The sequence below is a fragment of the Acartia tonsa genome, chromosome 11, assembly GCF_053477335.1.
Source record: "Acartia tonsa isolate MP-2025a chromosome 11, ASM5347733v1, whole genome shotgun sequence".
Classification (NCBI taxonomy): domain Eukaryota; kingdom Metazoa; phylum Arthropoda; class Copepoda; order Calanoida; family Acartiidae; genus Acartia; species Acartia tonsa.
Window position 1 is genome coordinate 12253863 of NC_137270.1, and position 19906 is coordinate 12273768.

General features: G+C 31.0%; 2 protein-coding genes across 5 annotated transcripts in view; both read left to right on the top strand.

Annotated features, from left to right (window-relative positions):
- Positions 1 to 19527, top strand: part of Strump (WASH complex subunit strump) — a 34951-nt gene extending 15424 nt beyond the window's left edge. The window contains exons 14-48 of the mRNA XM_080175622.1: positions 87 to 160; positions 369 to 409; positions 503 to 597; positions 1070 to 1133; positions 1277 to 1374; positions 1645 to 1740; positions 2230 to 2301; positions 2665 to 2756; positions 3033 to 3083; positions 3463 to 3530; positions 3971 to 4049; positions 4134 to 4161; positions 4488 to 4536; positions 4934 to 5003; positions 5244 to 5331; positions 6709 to 6808; positions 7428 to 7490; positions 8377 to 8463; positions 9320 to 9399; positions 9536 to 9576; positions 9992 to 10029; positions 10452 to 10518; positions 11258 to 11347; positions 12095 to 12174; positions 12589 to 12664; positions 13106 to 13158; positions 13815 to 13866; positions 14186 to 14262; positions 14681 to 14790; positions 15097 to 15149; positions 15595 to 15681; positions 16148 to 16232; positions 16633 to 16708; positions 18418 to 18456; positions 19357 to 19527. Coding sequence (XP_080031748.1) covers positions 87 to 160; positions 369 to 409; positions 503 to 597; positions 1070 to 1133; positions 1277 to 1374; positions 1645 to 1740; positions 2230 to 2301; positions 2665 to 2756; positions 3033 to 3083; positions 3463 to 3530; positions 3971 to 4049; positions 4134 to 4161; positions 4488 to 4536; positions 4934 to 5003; positions 5244 to 5331; positions 6709 to 6808; positions 7428 to 7490; positions 8377 to 8463; positions 9320 to 9399; positions 9536 to 9576; positions 9992 to 10029; positions 10452 to 10518; positions 11258 to 11347; positions 12095 to 12174; positions 12589 to 12664; positions 13106 to 13158; positions 13815 to 13866; positions 14186 to 14262; positions 14681 to 14790; positions 15097 to 15149; positions 15595 to 15681; positions 16148 to 16232; positions 16633 to 16708; positions 18418 to 18456; positions 19357 to 19467 — 2530 coding nt within the window. The 3' untranslated portion in view covers positions 19468 to 19527. The remainder of the gene's footprint in view (positions 1 to 86; positions 161 to 368; positions 410 to 502; positions 598 to 1069; positions 1134 to 1276; positions 1375 to 1644; positions 1741 to 2229; positions 2302 to 2664; positions 2757 to 3032; positions 3084 to 3462; positions 3531 to 3970; positions 4050 to 4133; positions 4162 to 4487; positions 4537 to 4933; positions 5004 to 5243; positions 5332 to 6708; positions 6809 to 7427; positions 7491 to 8376; positions 8464 to 9319; positions 9400 to 9535; positions 9577 to 9991; positions 10030 to 10451; positions 10519 to 11257; positions 11348 to 12094; positions 12175 to 12588; positions 12665 to 13105; positions 13159 to 13814; positions 13867 to 14185; positions 14263 to 14680; positions 14791 to 15096; positions 15150 to 15594; positions 15682 to 16147; positions 16233 to 16632; positions 16709 to 18417; positions 18457 to 19356) is intronic.
- The window catches only part of LOC145331028 (leucine-rich repeat-containing protein 40-like), a 99144-nt gene continuing 88187 nt past the window's right edge, over positions 8950 to 19906 (top strand). For 2 of the 4 annotated variants that reach the window (XM_080175627.1, XM_080175628.1), the window contains exon 1: positions 8950 to 8979. The gene's annotated coding sequence lies outside the window, so the exon portion shown is untranslated. The remainder of the gene's footprint in view (positions 8980 to 19906) is intronic. The other 2 variants (XM_080175626.1, XM_080175625.1) reach the window with 2 other exon arrangements.

Genomic DNA, 19906 nt, shown 5'->3' on the forward strand with positions numbered 1-19906 from the left:
TCTTGCAGTAACATATGTAAGAAGACACAACTTTTTACAGAGGGTAAAATTAATAAAAAAAATTTTTGTAAACATTTGGTATTTAGACAAGAAACGGCGACAATGAGAGAAATAGTTGATAAATACTTCCCTGACAATTGGATTGTCTCCATCTATTTAGGTAATTTTGAATTTTTACCCCCCCCCCCCCCTCCAATGAAAAAGCTTGGATGTCATTGATCATTGTCAAAGATTATATGAAAATTGATATGGTGACAAGACAGAATTCCAAATCAGAATTGTTCTATTTATGAAAGTAATATTGTTTGTCAGATTAATTGAGCTGGATTTTTATGAGTAATTTTAGATTTATAGATTACTTTTTTCAGGCATAACAGTTTGTCTGCCAGAAGCATGGGAAAATTTTAAGGTATTATTCTCTTTGTTAGCAGAATATGATTCTGATAAATTATAACTTTTTATACATAGGCTTCAATACACTTACCTTAACTTTAATTGATAGGCAGCTAAATCCGCCCTGGCAAATGTAACTGGAAGCCAGGATGTCAAGAATTTGGCAGCTCTGCAGGGAAACTCAGTCAGATCCTTAATTCCAAGGTTTGTTTATATCTACAATGTATGCTAATGGTAAAGTCTGTCATAAAGGTCTCTAAGTTTTAAAAATAAATTTTAATGGCTTCAGAAAGGTACTTACTGGAATAGGTTGCTTAATTACCTCACCTACAAGAAAAACTAACTTGGATTGTTAAAAGGTTAACCAGTGAATTGAGCTTAGTGTTTAATGCTTGAAATACAATGACTATATAGCTTCCCCCTCAGGAATTTGCTTCAGAATAAGATGGAGTGTAAGAACATTACCTAAAACCATATCAAGACTTATGCTTTGTCAGCATGAAAACCGTATTGAATTATGAAATTCCGTTTTCTACTTTGAATAATTGCTTTGGGTTATGTTGGGTTATGTTAGGTTAGTTAGGTTAGTAGTTTCGCAGAGCTAGTGCCCCCACAAGGGTTAGACAAAGGAAAAATCAGGACAAAATACTATTCTGTTTTACAATGTAAATTTTAGGCTTGAAGAATTGCTTTTAGAAGGTGCTGTTACAACTGAAGGAATCCTACAATCATCTACTCAAGTAATCTTTCTTTTTTATGTTTCTAAAGTTTTTTTTGTGACCCAAAATTTAAAAGTGTAGGACATGTCTTTTGAAATATAATGCTCAATCAATAAAAAAAAACACTGATTACATTTTTGTTTTAAAGTCCCTTGTTGTTTTAGTTGATAAGTGTAATAAGAGAGAGTAATGTTTGTCTAAGATGGTGTTTACTACATATCACTCAACCAAGTGCCTCTGCTATGCTTCATAAGAAATCCAGGTATATAATTTTACACTTTTATAGTTAGTTATACCCACCAGCTGATTTTATGGTACTTTTAACTGCTTGCAATATCTTGCCCTCAAAAATGTTAGCATATCAAATACTTTAAATCCCCTAACTTTTAAATCTCTAACTTTTTACCTATGATATTACTTATCTGACTATGGAGCATTTGATACCATATCAATAGTTTGCTAACACTTGAACCAATAGAAATTAAATTACACTAGAAAACCTATGAAATATAAAAATCATATTTATTTTAAGACAACTGAATGAGATTTGTGTGAAAGAGAGTAGAGTTACTGTACATAACTTGTTTGATCTTCTTCTAAAAACTGCACAACTTGAACAGCATGTCAGGTATACCTTATTGCTTCTAGTTTATCAGGAAGTGCCAAGTTCAAGTATTTTCCTACATATTTTGTCATACTATAGGAGTATTGGTATAGGTATAGCTATATGTATCATACAGGTATAGGTCAGATGTGTGAAAAACAAGTCTGTTTACGTCTCTTTCTACAAAGATTTCTATATACTACTATTGGGTGAAGATGACTCCAATCTAAGTCAATTAAATCAAATTGATAAACATACTTAAGCTTGACATTACTAAATTTAGGGCTAGTCTATACTCCCTTTATCAAAGTAAAGCTGAAGAACCCCTTATTTTTAGGGGTCCCTAAAAATCGTTTTGTGATTCCCCTTTTTATAATTATATCTTAAGATACCAATATGAGAAAGTTAATAAAATAATAATAAATTGGGTTAAAGCCTTGATAATATATTTTTTAATTACTAATTATTATTGCTATTCAAAAAGAAATCTTTTTCTAATTTAGTTGTTTTTAGGACCTTGTTGGAGGATGTAATGGAGTTGAGAGCTAAATCCTGGCAGGAACTCAAAGAAGATTCAAGCATAAGGTGAACCTTAATTAAACTTGTTGATCACTTGAATTACTTCAAATCAAATTTAATGTAAAAGTCTGAACTTTAAATTCTATAGTTAAATGGTCTGTGTCTAGCAAAGTATTACTGATGATTTCATGTTTCAATAACCAGATGATTTGCCTTTATATTATATCAAAAATATGTGCTATGTTGAGTAATACTCACACAATGGTTATAAGTTTCAAAATAGGAATACAATCCTGAAACCTAGTGCTAATAAATCTTTAACTTTCAATGATTGTATTACATTCTCATACTAAAATTTTTTGCACCTAATTTTCTTTTTCTTGTAGTAAACAAATTAAACCTATACTATGACTCTTTTATCTTTTACAGATTAGAAGAACTTGCTTCAGTATTTGGTGGTGAACAGAAGTTGAGTAAAATCCAACCCAACAAGAAGCTACAAAAGTGGCTCACTCAAAGAAGTATAAATATACATAAATGGTTTTATCTTTTTCTTTTGTGAAGGAAGTTCTAATACAAAGCATTTATGCAAAGTTCAAAATCGCATTAGAAGTTGAATATTTTTACGTTTATGTTAAGTAGACTCAATCCTGATACATCACTGCCCTAAAATGAACTCTTTTCATATCATATTGTATCAATTGTATTAAATAACATGTAAAATGTTTGCTTTAAATGATTTTTCTTAGATTAGCGAAATCTAAAAAGCTGACTATATAAATGAAAAATGATTTTAGGTGAACAAATCAAAGGCTTGCAATTGGAAGATGGAGAACTTTCTGCCAGACAGGAACTAATATATTTAAAACTTCAACCCCTTTGAAAGAATATCACTGAAGGCTTAGAAAAGTGGAAAGAAAAAGGAAAGTGAGCATGAGAGACATGGACTGTGGTCTGACAAATATTTATTTAGTCCATATAGAAGAAGTATATACATATATATGAACAAATATTCTAGAAACAAAAAATGGCAGACAATAAAGAGGCTCAAAGAAGCAAAATTTTAAAATAAACAATATTAATCTCCTAATTTTTAAAGTAATTAAAAATCAAAAGCTTTGTCATTTTGTACCTTACTCATACTTTTACTTTAAGACAGCATACAGACTTACTGACTTTAATTTAAGGGCAACATTGCTTCTTTAATATATTGGTTGGTAACTTGGTAGGCTGTCAGAATAACTGAAGCTCTACATGAGGCCCAGAACTTTAACCAGATTGCTTCTAATCTTCAAGTAAGATAATAAACTTGAAATTATATCTAAAATATACCTAAATGTCTGCTTAGTGAGTTATGCTTTGTTACCTAATAATTGATATCTAATTGGATATACAACCTGAGATGAATTCTTAAAAAAAAACTTTTGCCTCACTAAAATCAGTTTGTTTTACTAAAATTTTAGTGAGGCAAACTGATTTTAGTGAGGCAATTTTTTTTAAAGAAATCACCTCTGTTCCTTACTTCTTGCATCTGTAACTTTAACTTTAAAAAATTGAACATTGATACCTAAAACCTAAATGAATAGTAATGAATAATAAAGCTGCTATTCTGAAAATTAGATTTGCCTAATTTTTTGGTTCGCAGTTTAAAGCTGAATTGCTGACACCAAAACTTTTCTCTTAGTCCTTTGACAAATTTTATTTGATTTAGTTGCTAAGACTTACATTTGTCTAGGTCGTGCAATATCTTGGAGATGTAGAGAAAAATTTGCTTCAGATGATCCAATTAGTATCTGCCAAAGATCAATCTTTAGGTAATTGTACCATAATGAAATTTAAATTAAAATTAATATACTTAGTTTCGTATTATTTAAAAACGGTATTTTATCTTTTTTTAGTAAAGGTCCAGATGCTGAGTGACTTTAGGTAATTTATAATTGTTAAATTATCATTATTTTATAAAATTATTACAATTTATAGATTTAGTTTGTTATGAAAATTAATTGATTTACCGCTTTCTTGATCATGGAAAATCCCCAAGTACGTCATTAAGTATAAAAAGATGAAAAATGTAAAAACTTTGTAAATTGTGTAACAGTATTCAAGTAATGCTATCAAACATAGATGTCTAGGGGTAATGGGGTATTTACCCCCCTCAACCTTCGAAGCCCCTCGTTTTACCCCTCTTAGATCTTTCAAACTCATCATTTTGCCCCTTGGACGTCCCTGCTATAAAAATTTTCTTTAACTAGTTATGGATGGCAGCTGATAAAGCAGTTTTCTTCTCTTATGCAAAAACAGGTGATCTTGACAGAGACATACAAGAGAAAATATTTTTCCATCTCTAACAGTCATTAATTATCTTATGCAATTAGAAATTGTTTGATTTTTACAGTTAGTTTTTCAAAATATTTTTTTCATTTAAAAAAAAAACACAGAAAGTAATTGCTAAAAACAAAATGTAATTGGGCCTTTAAAGGTCATTTACTTCTTTGCAAGGATTTGTTTAACAACCATGGCATTGGCATTAACTTTCAGAAATTCTCAAAAATCTGGATGACTCGGGATAAGCCAGGTTATGATACCTAGCCAAAGGGAAATGGACAAGAAGTGGAAAAATAGTGTAATAGAAGAAATATTTCACTTACAATCATAATGACAAAATCCTGGTAATTTGTCCTGGATTTTATAAATTTAGATCAAGAAGAATCCTGTTGTTGTATCTCAAATTAAGGCAATATTCATCAAACAATCAAATGCTATGGAAGGTAAATCAACTTAGAACGATTATATTTATAAGTATAACAACAGCATTTGTATTCTAGTTGAAGTTTAAGGTTTTATAGAGGAAGAAAAAGGAAGATCAAAATAGACAAAATAAAACTGGAAGTCAAAGTCAATAAAAAATGAGTTAAGGGAAATTAAATGAAATCTGAAAAAAAAGATTAGTTTAAACATCAAAGATTAAAACAAGGAGATGACTTTTAAAAACTATATTCTTTCTTCAGGGGCCATGCTGCGATTAGGAGAATGTAACAGTGAAGATTTGATTGATGTATCTCATTATTATTCATCTACCCTACTAGTTTTTATAAGGTTAGAATCAAGTAAATATTTGATAGAGGTATCTCATTACTATTCATCTACCCTACTAGTTTTTATAATGTCAGAATCAAGTAAATATTTGATTGAAGTATCTCATTATTATTCATTTACCCTACTAGTTTTTATTAGGTCAGAATCAAGTAAATATTTGATAGAGGTATACCATCACTTTAGAGGACAGCTGCCAACCTCCAGTCTTCAGGATGTACTTAAATACTTGTTAGAGATCAAAGATAGCCCTAAAAGTTTACAAATGTTTTTGATATGGTAAAAAAATGGTATTCTGAATCTCAATTTTAGGGTTAATGATCTTAAAGATACTCTGACTGGTGGTGATGATGACCAAGATGGTACCGAAGTACATGATCATTATGACAACTTATATGTTGAATTTTAGTCCATTTTTTGTTTTTGTAGCTGTCTCCAATCAATTATTATCTCTAACAAGCATTTAAGTACATCCAAAAAATTGGAGGTTGGCAGCTGTCCTCTAAAGTGATAGCAGTCGAATTCTTTATTTTCTTAAATATCTCTCTTTGAAATATCACAATATCTACTTAAAATTATTTTATATAACAATCAATGCATAAATCCTATTAAAGAATAAGTTTATCTAACAGAAACAAAATTAAAAATGAGAGAAAAACACAAAAAGGAGATTTTTCTATTAATTTTATGGTCTTGATACATGTAAAAAGTTACACCCAAATTTATATATTTTTTAGTATTTTCATTAATTTTCCATGAAGTAGAAAGATATTTCAAAACTGATTTCTTGGGCATGTAAAGAAACTGTTTCAGTATTTAAGGTCGAAAAGGGTCTGTTTTGTAAGCATTGCATTTTTGACAGACTTTTGGCCAAATATATGTCATGTTATGATGGAATAAATAAAAAAGTAACAGACTGTATCTTCAAAAAAAAAAATTATCAAATGCATTGTTGTTATCAAACTGTATATATAAATAGTTCAATTGAATAATTGTATTAAATAGTTTATTGAAATGTAAATTTGCATAAGGTGTTAAGTAGCAAAATATATTGTACTTAAAGATTTTTTTATCAAAACAATTAATTTTATGCATAATTTTGTTTCTTTGCGATTTTTTTTAGATTTAGAAAACATAAGATGTCTATGTCTGAACAACTTAATCCGATATGTTTCTCCTTTACAATATAGCTTCTCATTAGTCCTGAAAAGATTAATAATTATTTCTGGATAAATCCCTCCCAATTAAAATCGCCCATTTAAATAAATTAACAAAAATGGACTTGTATCTTGTATTCTTATTATTTTCTATCCAAGGAAATCTGTCTATAATACGATTTGATAAATAACTATTACTGTTTTCAATATAAAAGTAATTTAGGAATATTCTGCAAGTAATACCAGATACAATGTTCAATCTGTTGGATAGAATTCTGGCCACCAAAAGTAACATGATTGAACTACCAACTAGACTTGAAAAGGTAGGGATAACAATTCAGGGGTATATAATTATATCTTATATATCCTTATACTAAAGTAACAGGATGTTTGTTTGTGTGTCTGTGTGTCTGTCTGTACCGAAGGATCTCGCTAACCGCTGAACCGATCGGGTTCTCCTTAACAGGGTAGATTCTCATGGGTCCCGGGAAGGTTTATAACTATTTTGGGGGAGGGTACCACCACCCTCCCAAGAGAAATGACAAAAAAATCGAAATTTTTAAAAATTTATGGGAGACTTTAACGTCAAATAAAGAGGTATCGAAAGTAAAAAATTATCGTAGTGACTTTATCAAACAAAAACATTTAAAGTGCCATTAGAGGCCTCTAGGGGCGTAGCCGCTAGTTCTATTATAAACAGTAGTGAGAGTTTTTGTCTGTAGTTCAAGATTTCATAACCACTGAAACGATTGAATTCTTCATTTTAAGGAAGTTTCACATAGGTCCTGGGATGTATTTAGGTTATTTTGTTTTAAAAATTAAGACTTAGGAGGGTTTTAGGACATATATACTCCTTCGAATCTAGAGCCCCTAGATGCTAGAAGCGCATCTGCTACTTTGTTTATAATTCTGTTTTATGTTTATTAATAATGTTGTTAATAGGATAATTTCCGAGCTCTGTCTCAACTTGATCAAAGATTCGAGATTGCTAGTCTTACCCATCAGGTTACAATTTTGTATTAATAAACATTATTGTAGAAAAGTTGCTCTATATATAAGCTTTGTCTCACTGTCGGTCGACTTCGGCTTTATTCAGTTGGTCTGTTTGTATAGCGTATTACAATTTATGATAGAATCGATAAATATGATACATTATGTAAATAAAATTCTGTATGTAAATTCTCTCATTCGTTGCATTAAATCTTCATTGCCAGGAACAAACTTTTCCACTAATATTTTTGATCTACAGAAGGGTTAATTTTGGGAGGGTATCATTCAATTTCTTAAACCTTAAAAACCCTCAGTAAACATTGCTAAACAAGTCAGTAAAGCTAGACCGATGAATAGTAATATTACATAAATCTTTATTAGTAGCGAAGGTACTCTATAATTTTATTTGCCTGTACGTCAGCCTGTAACGTTATGGGAGAAACGTAATTTTCTCGGCTGCTTTTGAAGAAAGGTAGCTAAAATATTCCTATGACGTGTACGCATCAAGTCTATACATTGCATTGTTTTGTCAGTCTGTCTGTCGGTCATGATGCTGTGAGTATTGGTGCAAAAAATATGACGTAACAAAAAAAAATTAGCCAATGAGAGGCCGTTATTGACCAATGGTAAAATTTATAGTGGACTCTCATTGGCTAATTTTTTTTGTTACGTCATATTTTTTGCACCAATACTCACAGCATCGTCGGTCATGCTTCAAAAGACGTAAACGTAAGGTGTCGTAATTTTCTTTGAGTTTTTGCATATTCTCTCTCTTTCTTTGTTTTGTTATGACAACTAAACATCTGCTCTGTAACTCACTTTGTCTGATTATCAGTTTCAAGATTTTATTTGTGCTTCCTTACTTATGGATGTTGTCATCCTTGTTTATCTTTAAATTTAGGTATCCGTTCTAAGTAGAGGAATTCTGGCCCTTGGAAAAACTTTACTTGGAGTCGTGGAAATTGATCCTAAAAAGCTTCTTCAAGAGGTATTGTCAACAAATCCTTAAAATTATATGATTGATATAGCTAAAATATTATTCTGAATCTGACTGTAAAGACACATTTTAGTGGATTTGCTACACAAGGTCTAATTACATAAGGTCTAATTTACAAAAGATTTAATTAGACCTTTTGTAGGATTAGGTCTGTTGTATGAGTTAGACCTTTTGTAAATTAATGCTTTTGTAACATTAGAACATTTGTACGATTAGACCTTTTGTAGGGTTAGACCTTTTGAATCATTTGTAGCAACGCCATTTTAGTTGGTCTTATTTTCATTAAATCTCCCATTAACTTATAATCTTAATATATACTTTTTGCATTCAGAATTAAAAGTTAGATTCATAGATTTTACAATACATTCTTGCATCATTTTTTAAATTTATAATTATATCTATGTATCTTTCAACCATATACATATTTATTGAATAATATATCTAATAAACTTTTTAGTTATTTTCATAAAACGACCAAGCTAATATTGCTTGATTCACTTCTACAAGAGACAAAATGAATTGAAAATGATTGCTAAAATCGAAATATATCTTCATGTCTTAGAATAGTATATTTTTTTAAAAATAGGTTGAAAAACATACTAACTTTAAAATAAAACTATTTTCATATCCAATCTTACGTAGGGAGACAAAGTGTCTCAAAAATCAGCCATGTGCCGTCATGATAATGAGGGATTCTCCTTCACTTTTTCAAGTGGTTTCTTTCCCACTTTTCTCTCAACTTCTTCATTTGTATGACGTCACATGGCTGATTTTTTAGACACTTTGTTCCCCTACAAATTTTTATCCATCAATTTTAATATCTATCTAAATATCTACCTTTTTTAAGGGTATGAGAATCGAGTTAATAAGAAGAGTGAAGCTCCTATTGGATTCTGTTTTTACTTTTAACCCTAAAACCAAGGATAGGTATATCCTTAAAGTTATTGTATTGTCCATTAAAATTTCATAAACAATAACAAAAGTTATATGAACTCTACTTCTTTTGTCGTTATTACAAATTCAGTTTTATATCAATTGCTATTGAAAACATTTTCAATTTTAGAGCTGCTGATTTGAAAGAAAAGATAACTAAAGCAAGAAAGGGTAAATAGTATATTAAACACACTTGTAATAAAATTTAAATATCGCTTCATATTATAGACAGCTTTCCGCGGATATCGAAATGAAAAATTATTAGATTAAAACCAGTTTTGTTGGCTCCGAGAGTATTAATCTGTCAGTTTTCGTATTTTTCTTCACACTGAAGTTGATACATTTTTGTTGAACACAGTAATAGTGTCTGACTGATTATGACGTAACAAAAAAAATTAGCCAATGAGAGGCCACTATAAATTTTACCATTGGTCAATAACGGCCTCTCATTGGCTAATTTTTTTTGTTACGTCATAATCAGTCAGACACTATTACTGTGTTCATTTTTGTTTTAAATATGATAAAAGATTATCTAAAATTTTTATTATTGTTGCTAAATTTTATTCGTCATTTGTAACTATTTTAGATTTGGCTACTTTTAAACAGTCTTTTGAGTACATACAGGTGAAGAATTATGTCTTTTTTTCTCAAATATTTTAGTCGGGGATTTAAGGAGTAAGATAATAGACAATTAATTGATGTTAAGCCCCAATGATAATCAATCATACCCCATTTTTGCATTAAATTATTGATAGAAACGTTTGGACACTGCAGTCAAGATTTATTAAAAGTTTTGTGAAATCTCGTTTAACTCGCTATCTTAAAACCTTTCCTTTCTTAGCTTTTCTTGAAGTACAAGACTGTTTCTTCTAGCTGTCAAATATACCATGCACACTTTCGTTCATTATAAATAGAAGCTGCGTGTATATTTTTGAAGTTTTACTTCTGCTGCATAAAAGAAAATCCAAATTTGATAGGATCATTTTTTTATACAGAAAAACTACTAAATATCATAGATTAAGAATGTACATTTTGATAAATTTCAGGACTACATTGGTATTCCAACAATGAATATTTGGCAGGAGGAAATGGTTGCACTATATTCTGAAGCTGGTAAGGACATGTTTATCCTACGCGCTTATTGTTCATGATTGTTCTTGTAGATATTTTTGTTTGGCTTCGCCCCTAGCCTCCAGGGGCTTTACCCCAATAGGTATAATTACATCTTCTATTACAGAAAAAAATGCGAATGAATCGCAAATTTTCGCGAAAAAAAGCAAATTCACAAAATTCGTAAAAATTCTTAAAAGAAAAAAAATTGGGGGGGGGGGGGGGGGATAGACTAAAACCACAACAGGACCAGTAGATATAATCCCTTAAGAGTAGAATAAGATTGGTTCAGTGGTTACCAAGATCTTAAGGGACGGAAAGACAGACATTAAGCTACTTTGTATTATAGATAATACTATTTCAATTTGTCCGTTTGTCTGTCTGTTATCATAAGGAACGAAAATAATTCTCTTTTCTGATGATTAACTGCTTATTTTTTTTATTATGTAACCTCAAAACCTCTTTTCTACAGTGTGTTTTTTATGAGAACTTTTTTGAAAGCAATTTTTCCACACTTATAGTTAACTATAAGTGGGGTAAAATTGCTTTTAAAAAAGTTCTCATAAAAAACACACTGTATAAATAGCTTTGTCAGTTTGTCCAACTATGATTTATTTTGGCTTGCTACTTTTGGATGTTGTCATCCTTACTCATATAATAAGTAACGTTGATCATAAGTCAGAAATATAAAGCGCGTCTATTCTGCTCAAAACTGATATTTCTTAAAATTAAATTAATTTAGTTGAGAAAGAAACCGCTAGGCTGAGATGGAAACAAAACTCTAGCCTGGAACCTGTCACTTTTCTTGGAAGAATTGCCAGAGAAATTATTGGTACTTTAAATTTTTAATTGTATCATAAAAATGGATTACATTATGATACTAATGTTAGTTATATCATCATAATACCTAACTAATTAGTTTTAAGTTTTCAAATTAAAAGAATGATATAATATAAGAATATTAAAGTAAGGATTTAAAAATACCAGACATGTCTAAATTAAATAATATTCCTGCGTTTGTCTACTCCGACGTTTGGGACTACTGCGTTTGTCCTGGAACCCTTATCATTTAAGAAAATATACCATAAAGGAGAGGATTTATACGCTTATTTTGGTTTACCTTTGAACATTTAAATGTCCTACAGACGACTAGCCCTTTGATTTCACTATTTTTGTCTTGAAGTCCTAACTTTTTATGGTGATGAATTGAGCGGGTTTTTTTTGGCTGAGTCATTCTCTAACTATTTATGTCGCGAATTAGTAGGAACATTTTTAACCTCTTTAGTTATGACACGGTATTGGGCTAATATTCGAACCCAACTCCTACCCAAAAATAAGCGTATATTTGATGGGTGAGTGAATAATCCAAGCCATATGACACAACTAAAACTGTTCTTAGCCCATGAAGTACACTTTATCAAAGCGCTGGAAAGTGTTATAAAAATACGTTTAAATCCATCTCTTTTTTAGGAATTTTTCTTTCCCACTTCTCCTCTCATCCCTCCTTTTTATATGTATTTTTATGACGTCACACATGATACTTTCCAGCGCTTCCACTTTATCATAATGATTTTTGCAGGTATAATTGAGCATGAGAGTGCTGTTTATGTAGAAAATGATGAATCTTGGTACATCAACAAACCACCAAATAATGTTATTGTAAGATTTTCATTGGTAGCAAAGTTATTACATAAATCTCACCCAGACTTTTGGGACTCTGAACTTTGAAGAATGTATCCCTATATTATAATAGAGCTAAAACAAGATTGTATTGTATTGTGAAAAATGCCTATCGAGTACTAAAACGCACTCTTAGTTTTAAAATAAAATTAATAATAATTAAAGGTTGGTTTATTATTTATACCTGACCACGGTGGTTTGCCTAACCCCTCTTGGATTTACCTGGTTTGCCCTAACCCTGTGGAGTTATACAGTACCTTTTTTAACCTAACCTGAACTACAGTAATAAAGAAACGAACAAAATAAAACTACCATCCACATTACATTATATCTATTTCAAAACAAGGTAAACTCTGAAATGTTTAACAACCATTTAATTATATAATTATTAAGATAAATGAAAAACTAATAAGTGGGCTAAGCGCTGGCATTGGAATTGTGGGTATACATGGAATTTCTAAAATTGCAGGTAATTTTTTTTTATGGAATATCTCTAACTCTTGAATCTCCAACATGTCTTTATAAATTTACTAGGGTCTTCCCCATAGCATCGAGTGTCTAAAAAAAAAAAATAGCCTAAAACCATTACAAGACAGCTCGCCTAAAATAGAGAATATCTTTTTATATGTCTTATTGAAAAAAAGACATATGTATAATAATTTCTCTTTTTCCACCATTTTCTTAGGATTGAAATTTTTCTAAGAAAGTAATTTCCAGTCGTTCTTTGCAGTAATTGGAGGTTTATCTGCCAAAGTAGTCATATTTGTGTATTTAAAATTTCTTTGTCATTTTTCATCTAATTAACAAATTTTAGCTTTTATATCAGAAAAAAATCTCTAAACGTTGCAAAAGACGAAAGAACGGTCACTGTAAAGAGGCAAAGATTTGATGAAACTAATATTGTCAATAGGTTTGATGATAAGTGCAAGAATTGAGGAAACATTGGAGTTTTTACAGAAACAGGTAATTAATTAGGGCATACTCCCTCAAATTGCCTAGTAGAGCAAGAATCACCCCCCCCCCCTATAATAGTTTAAGTGAATTGATGTATGTTACCGTGTTGAGAGATGATTTTGGTTTGTTTGTTTATCACTTTAGGTTAGACTAGCGGCTACGCCCCTAGAGGCCTCTAGTGGAACTTTAAATGTTTGGTGTTTGAAAAAATAATACGATACATTGCAATGTTGCGAAGAAGTCTCTATCAAATTGCTACTATACTTTGTAATGTTACGTAGGAGTCTCTATTCGAGAAAAAAAATTCGATTTATTGTGATTTCTCTTGGGAGGGTGGTGGTACCCTCCCCCAAAATAGTTATAAACCTTCCCGGGACCTATGAGAAACTACCCTGTTAAGGAGAACCCGATCGGTTCAGCGGTTAGCGAGATCCTTCGGTACAAACACACAGACAAACAAACACACAGACAAACAGACATCCTGTTACTTTAGTATAAGGATCATATTTGATAAAGGGTTTCCCCTCAGGGTTAGGGTACAGAATATTCAGTAGAATGGGTTATTTTTAAATGTGGGAAAGGAGAAAATTTGGGCTAAATTAGTTTAGATTTATTATTCGGACTAATAGGAAGCTTCACAAAGCTATCCAAATGTTTTCTTTTAGATGGAAAGTATTGAGATGCAGAAACAAATGGAGATATTTCAACAAAGTTTTGGTAGGTTTCTTAACTTAGAATTTTTAGTAGTTAAGATGCTCTAAAATTAACTTTGTCTGTCTTTCCGTCTTTCAGTCAGTAACGCTTTGGGGAAAATATTGGCAGTTGATTTTTTTGTGAAGATTTCTTCTAGCAGTGAGCATTTGATATTTGATTTACTTGGTCTGTCAGACATGCTACAAAAATATAAATATTAAAACATAAAAATACATGTGAAAGGTTTCGTGATTTTTTCAGCTAATTTTATTCTTAATTAATGAACACTATACAATCTAAATCTTAATTATTTTCTAATTCAAATATGAATAACATGCTTAAGGTGCTGCAGGTTCCGTTACTCTTCAAGTTACCAAACAAATGAATTCAATTTATGGAGCGGTAAACAAAAATGGGCAGGTAAATTTTTAATTATTCTTTGTTTTTATTCCATGTTGAAATCAACAACAATTGGGTTGAAAACTGGAAGAAAAAAACATTCTTTTGGAGGACTAATAAAAACAAATAAGTTTTTTTCATCATATGTATAAAAAGCCGAAAATAATCAGAGGTTGATTCTTACTTTTGCCTCAGTAAAAATTCTTTGCCTTACTAAAATCAGTGTGGCTCGCTAAAAAGTTAGAGGGGATAATTTTGTTTAACTATTTTAGTGAGGCAGTGAGCCAAAAAAGGTTTTTAAGAATTCACCTCAGTTTAGTTGTTTTATGGAAATCCTTTACCCAAGATAGAGAAAGTTTGAATTCATTTTTCAAACAAGCAACAATGGGACGTAATAATCCTTGTTGTTTAAAAAGTTAATTATCCTTCCATTATTTAGATAAACAGTATAATAGAGAAGCTGGCTGGCATTGGACAATTGATCCTACTAAGAGCCATGGTGTCATTTTCTCTTTCTAGATCATCCGCTTTGCAAGCTAAAACACTCAGGTAGGGTGGGCCAATTTAAATTTTACTGCTATTATTAAACCAATAAAAGTTTTTAGATTAAGTTTTATTATTATATAAGCAAACACATACTGTAGATATAGGTTTCAAGTAGTCAAATTCAATGTTAATAAATGATAAACATCGGAAATTTTAACCAAAAATATATTTTACTCTTCGAATTTTTTTTAAAAATAAGGTACTATAAATCAAATGATTTATTTATTTTTAAAAGTAAGTTTTCTTAATTTAAGAAATTAATTACTATAATTGTCCTTTTTATGATAATGATTAAGATTTTATCTTTAGATCACTCATCACAAATTTGCAAACATCACTAATGGCAGCATTTAATAGCAAAGGTAGTATGAATTCTACAATAGATGGGAAGATGTATATCTGTTACTTAGGATCTTTGAAACGGCCAAACAGTTTTATTTCAAGGACATTATTAATACCCTGTTTAAGGAAGCAGAACCTGGTCTATATTTTTTAAAAATATTTTTATGTTTTCAAAAATAAATCCTCCAATGACTTCCAATATTTATCTTTTTCAATATGGCTTGGAAACCGATTAACATCCGCTGGATTAAAACACCCAAACTGAAAAATCATGTATAGCATCGTATTACAGACAATTTCCCGCGAATGATAAAATAAAAATCATAAAATCAAAACCAGTTTTGTTAGCCCCGAGGGTTTTTAATCTTAACTGTCTTTATTTTGATAACCGTGGAGAGCTCTCTATAATACGATGCGATAAATAACTATTAATATTTTCATAACAAAAATATTCCAAATTTTTAGATAATGTTGAACTATCTGCTGAAAGTGTAACCACTCTTATAACAAGTACAAGCTTGCATTGTTCATGGATTGGTTATGATAATCCAGGTAATTTGTTCTGAAACATTTTTAACCCCAAGTGGACTCGACTAATCATTACAATCTCCCCAATCATACTTTTATTTCTTACAATGCAATGCATGTGTTCTGTATGTCTTGGCGTTGTGGTACAATTTTTTTTAGCTGATCTATGGTTTTTTGGGCTATATCCTATAAAGTTCCTAGACTTGCCTTGGAGTTAGGATTTCCTAAGTCTTACATAGTCCTTTATGTCTATACTAGTGACTTCGCCACATGCCTTTAGGGGTTCACCTAAAGAAATGATGGGAAGTGCAACTCCCCCACCCCCCTTTTATAAAACCTAATTCTATACTCTATCCCATTGAATTTAATCATCTGATTGTATGACATGATATTATTTAAGTTGGAAAAAAAATATCTTTTGCTAAAAATCATGAATTATAAAAAACCTTCAAATACGAGATTTATGGCCGTAAAACATTTACTGTTTTAGTTGAAGATTTGTATAACCAACCAAAGTTACCAACCCATGCTATTCAAAATCTTTTGATTGTTGTCATCCTTTACTTTTCATCCAGGTACTTAATTCTATTTTAGTGATGAAGCTACTATACAATTTATCCTTGTATCAACCTTATATACAAGTAACAGAATGTCTGTCTGTAAGTTGTGATAGGTCTCGCTAACCGTATAACCGATATGGTTTTCCTACATAGTAAAGTTATTTTTTTTTGGGGGGGGGGGGGGAATTCCAACTACCCAGGAGAAAATAGATAAAACAACCCCTAAAAATTGACATTAAGATAGAAATGGAGGTACCTCAAGTGCACTTTAGAAGCCAATAGGGGCGTAGCCATTAGTTACTATTAAGGCAGACTTCCAAATTAAACTTAGAAAATCACGAAACCTACAAAAATATTTCTTTAAATAAAGTCTTACATGTAGCTTTAGTGTTTTTTCATCATGCATTTTTTTAAGGAGAGAATTATCAGTAAATACAGGATTTTTGATCAGCAAAAAATCAGGAGAAATGGACGGTATGGCATTTATACAGGTAAATCTTTCACTTAAAAAATTAGGTTTTCTAAAAATCTTTCTAACATGATACACTTTTATCATATCACATTTCCACTATGTGAAATAGTCCATTATGTGAAATAAAAGCAGCTTATGTTGTCTCATCAAAAAAGGGGACAATTTACAAATGTTACAAGATTTGGCAGATCTATGCCAATTGACGTCATATACCCTACCAATATGATATCAATCGTGATAATTCGGCCAAGCATTGTAAAATTTGTTTTCTCGTATTCATTCGAATTCGGTGGATAGGAACCGGTTCTCATCCATACGAAAAAACTATGTCTAGCATCGTATTATATCCAGTTTTCTACGAATATAGAAATGTACAATATAACTATTCTTGTTTAGAGACACTATAAGCTGCTTCTGTTAAATGACTTTTTTTCTGTAACTCGCTGGGAACATTTAAGGGATGAGATTACAATTTTATAGTCCAGTGTTCTTTCCCTTCCTAGTGATACTACAAACTGTGGAAAAGGTCCTCCTTGTTTATGATATTTGTATCATTGTGTTGTACAAAAATATAATATGGTAATAAAACTGTCAATTATGTACACTAATTACCATGAAAGCTTCTCTATGTTTGTTTTTCTATAATATAAAGTAGAAGTAGTAGGGTTATTTGTATAAAGCAAAAGATCTCAGAAATTGCCAGCCCGAATATCTATTTTGTATTAAACAGGAAATTGAAATTTGCTCGTTTTTTACCAAATCGTTGTAGTGAAACATCAGTCAATCAAATCTATAATACAAAGTAGCTTGATGTCTGTCCGTCTGTCCGTCCCTTAAGATCTCGGTAACCACTGAACCGATTGGATTCTACTCTTCAGGGAATATACCTATTGGTTCTGTCGTGGTTAGGCTATTTTTTATGGGGGGTGGTACACCCCCAACCTCCCAACAAAAATAAAAAAAATTCCCCATCAATCTTTTTTTGATAATGCAGATGATACCAACTATTTGGTTCTGCACCACATGTACTACATTTTTTTAATTACCTCTTAAGACAAAGCCCCTAGAGGTTAGGGGCGAAGTTGCTAGTTTTAAATAAAGAATCAAAAGACAATTTTATTTAAGTACAATTATGTTATTGCTGCGCTACTTGTGAATATAATTCTCATTGTTATTTATTTGTGCACTGAAAGTAATCCCCTATGAATATTTTCTTTTATGGATAAGGAAAAATAATAAAAATAAGATAATTTTATTATCATTAATATTATTTACGAATAGTTTATGCTAAATCATTTGTTTATTAGATCTGATATAAATAGAACTATAAAAAGAACAATAATGTCCACGATCATTATTTTAGTCAGCTGGAAGTATTACTTTATTTTTACATAAAAATCTGAAGCAACATATAAGTAATGATATACCAATTTCTCGTATTCATTCGAATCCGGTGGATAGGAACTGGTTCTCATCCATACGAAAAACCTATGTCTAGCATCGTATTATATCCAGCTTTCTACGAATATAAAATGTACATAGCCCGTGCCTTCGGCACCTCGGGTCTAAAAAATCTGGTTTTAATCTTATAATTGTACGTTCATTTTATATCCGCGGAAAGCCGTTTATAATACGATGCGAGAAATAACTATTACTGAATTTAGTTTTTCAGAACTTTACAAATCACGAAACCTTTCCAAAATTAATAAACAACTTTAATTTTTTCAGGGATTGAGTTCAGTTCTAAATCATTACTCCTCGAATCAGGTATTTTTTTATCCTACTTAAGTCTTTTGAAAAGCTATGATAAATGGCTTATTATCATTTAAACATGATATCATAACCCCGCGTCATAAGTAAAGACGGTTCCTGCTGCTACTATGTCATGTGTAGGGGGGAATGCCTTGGCCCAAAACAGGCGCAACTAATTTCCATGCACAGTTAAGACTTCTCAGACAAAGGTTGTGCAATCAAAGAGTTGTCTGATGGGTGTTACTGTAATGGGTCATCTCAAAACACGACTATATCAAAAAATGCTTATCTCATAAAATGCCTATCTTATAAAATGCCTAATACATTTTTTAAACCAAAGCCTTGTTTATATTTAACATTAGTGTAAAAAATTATACAGGGAGACAATGTTAAATAACTGTATCTACCCATCACAATGTCCTTGTGCCAACTCTCAATTGGGTCATTAAAAATTTACCAATGGTATTATATTAATATTAACACAGCCAAATAGCAGAAAACAATTTGGTAGCAGACGAAAAAGTTATTTGAAAAACGGAGGGAGGTATTGATCTGTATATACATCTATACTATAGATCTGTTTATCTAACAATCTATAATACAAAGTAGAACGATGTCTGTCTGTTTGTTTGTCTGTCTGTCTGTTTGTTTGTAGCGAAGGATCTCGCTAACCTCTGACCCGATCGGGCTCTCCTTTACAGGGTAGCTTCTCATAGGTCCTGGGAAGGTTTATAACTATTTTCTTGGGGGGGTGGGACACCCCCAACCCCCCAAAGAAAAATTTCTCCCCCCCCCCCAATTTTTTTAAAATTTTCCTTTAAATCTAAAATACGAAAAATTGGTTTGATCAAACCTCTTGGGGCAAATCCCCTAGAGGCTAGGGGCGAAGCCGCTAGTAGATCAATAATTGTTTAGATATCTGAGGAATTAAGAACTTATTTGGAGAAATTTACTGAGATGTTTAAAATTGAGAAGAACCATGCACAAACTCAAAATATCGAAGCTGTTCTAAATGTTTTATTTTAATATTTGATGTAGAAGATATTTAAACTTTGCTTCAAGGTTGAAATATATAATAAGATATTATTTCGTTATTTATTTCTTAACAAGAATGAAATTATCCATAAAAGCGAAGCTTAACAAATCAGACAAACAAACGAACATTAACAAACATACAGCGACTGTCATTAAAGATAATAAATTTAGATGTACTGAATTTCAGTTTCCGAAAGTGTACCTAGCTTCCGCGTCCTATCTCAATATTTACTGCTATCTAAAAAAAGCTTTAAACTTCCAAAATAAAAATCAAAAATTGAAAAATTTAAGTTTTAAATGTATAATGTACAGTATGACCCTCGAAAAAGTATTTTTAAGCATCTGCAGCCCTTATTTCTCAATGAATATTTAAAAAATGTATATGTCCTTGTTCTCTATAGATTTCCACATAAGTAGTTATAAATTTTTT